Below are 924 nucleotides of genomic sequence, written 5' to 3' on the forward strand. Positions count from 1 at the left end.
CTTTGCTGCTTTTCCCATGCAATTAAACGATGATCCATGAAATACTGCTCATATTCATGGTGGCGAGTAATGGACTAATAGCGCTAGTATTGGACAGAGAAATTATAGTGCCGTTGAACATATTAAGCATCAAGAATAACAAAATGTTTCAAAACTGTCCGCTTATTACACATTAAAACCCCTGATAACAATTTTCTCCCTCTTTTATTTTTCATGAAAACAAACATCTTCACCTCAGTATTACACATGCAATACGAATGGTACAATGAATTTACAACTGATCATAAATATAATGCATGGATTTGGAACCTTCCTGATCACATGATCTATGCTGATTTTTTAAAAAAACAAAGTCTGAAACAAAAAGCTATTATCTAGAAACACATTAAGAAATAATACACACACAGAGAGAGAAAGAGAGAAATAAATATAACACATAAATACATGTATTCAGTGCTTACAAATAAACACTAAACAATATACTAGACTAAAATACACTTCCATCGTTGATATAGATTATGCAAAGTACATGATATTTTTAACTCTTTTGTGAAGTGCAATTATATTATCCAATTTTGCTTTCACGGATTCAGCTTTACTGGTGGAACTACTACTACTACTACTTTTACTGTTGCTGTCCTCATCAGAAAACTTTTCCACTAGACCAGACTTTCTAAAAAATAAGATCCAATAACTCATTCATTTTTAAATAAGTCAATTACTCAAACTTACAATGCTGCAAGAACATGATAACGAGCACGGGCGCAAACTAAATCTGCAAAATATACTGGTGCTGGTATACTGACAGAACGAGCACATCTACCATATAGATGGCATAAATAGTATGTAATCGATTGCATTGCATTCGCATCCATGTTGCTTTCATCAAACAGCACATGATATCGCGAATCCACCACAGGGCGA

At 33.5% G+C, this 924-nt stretch overlaps 1 protein-coding gene across 1 annotated transcript; it reads right to left on the minus strand.

Annotated features, from left to right (window-relative positions):
- Positions 1–516: 516 nt before the first annotated feature.
- Tsp_15030 (eukaryotic translation initiation factor 2C 4) lies at positions 517–875 on the minus strand. Its single transcript, XM_003370374.1, has 2 exons — positions 733–875; positions 517–673 (listed from the first exon to the last, which is right to left on the minus strand). Exons 1-2 carry the CDS (start codon positions 873–875, stop codon positions 517–519), a joined length of 300 nt encoding a protein of 99 aa, XP_003370422.1.
- Positions 876–924: the final 49 nt, after the last annotated feature.

This window comes from Trichinella spiralis, assembly GCF_000181795.1.
Source record: "Trichinella spiralis strain ISS 195 chromosome Unknown Scfld848, whole genome shotgun sequence".
Taxonomy (NCBI): domain Eukaryota; kingdom Metazoa; phylum Nematoda; class Enoplea; order Trichinellida; family Trichinellidae; genus Trichinella; species Trichinella spiralis.

What these genes read in the sequence shown, in the direction of transcription:
- Tsp_15030 (XM_003370374.1), bottom strand. Translation starts at nt 875, where the DNA reads ATGGATGCGAATGCAATGCAATCGATTACATACTATTTATGCCATCTA. An exon ending in TATCATGTTCTTGCAGCATT is followed by an intron (nt 674 to 732) that starts GTAAGTTTGAGT and finishes CTTATTTTTTAG; the next exon opens with AAAGTCTGGTCTAGTGGAAA.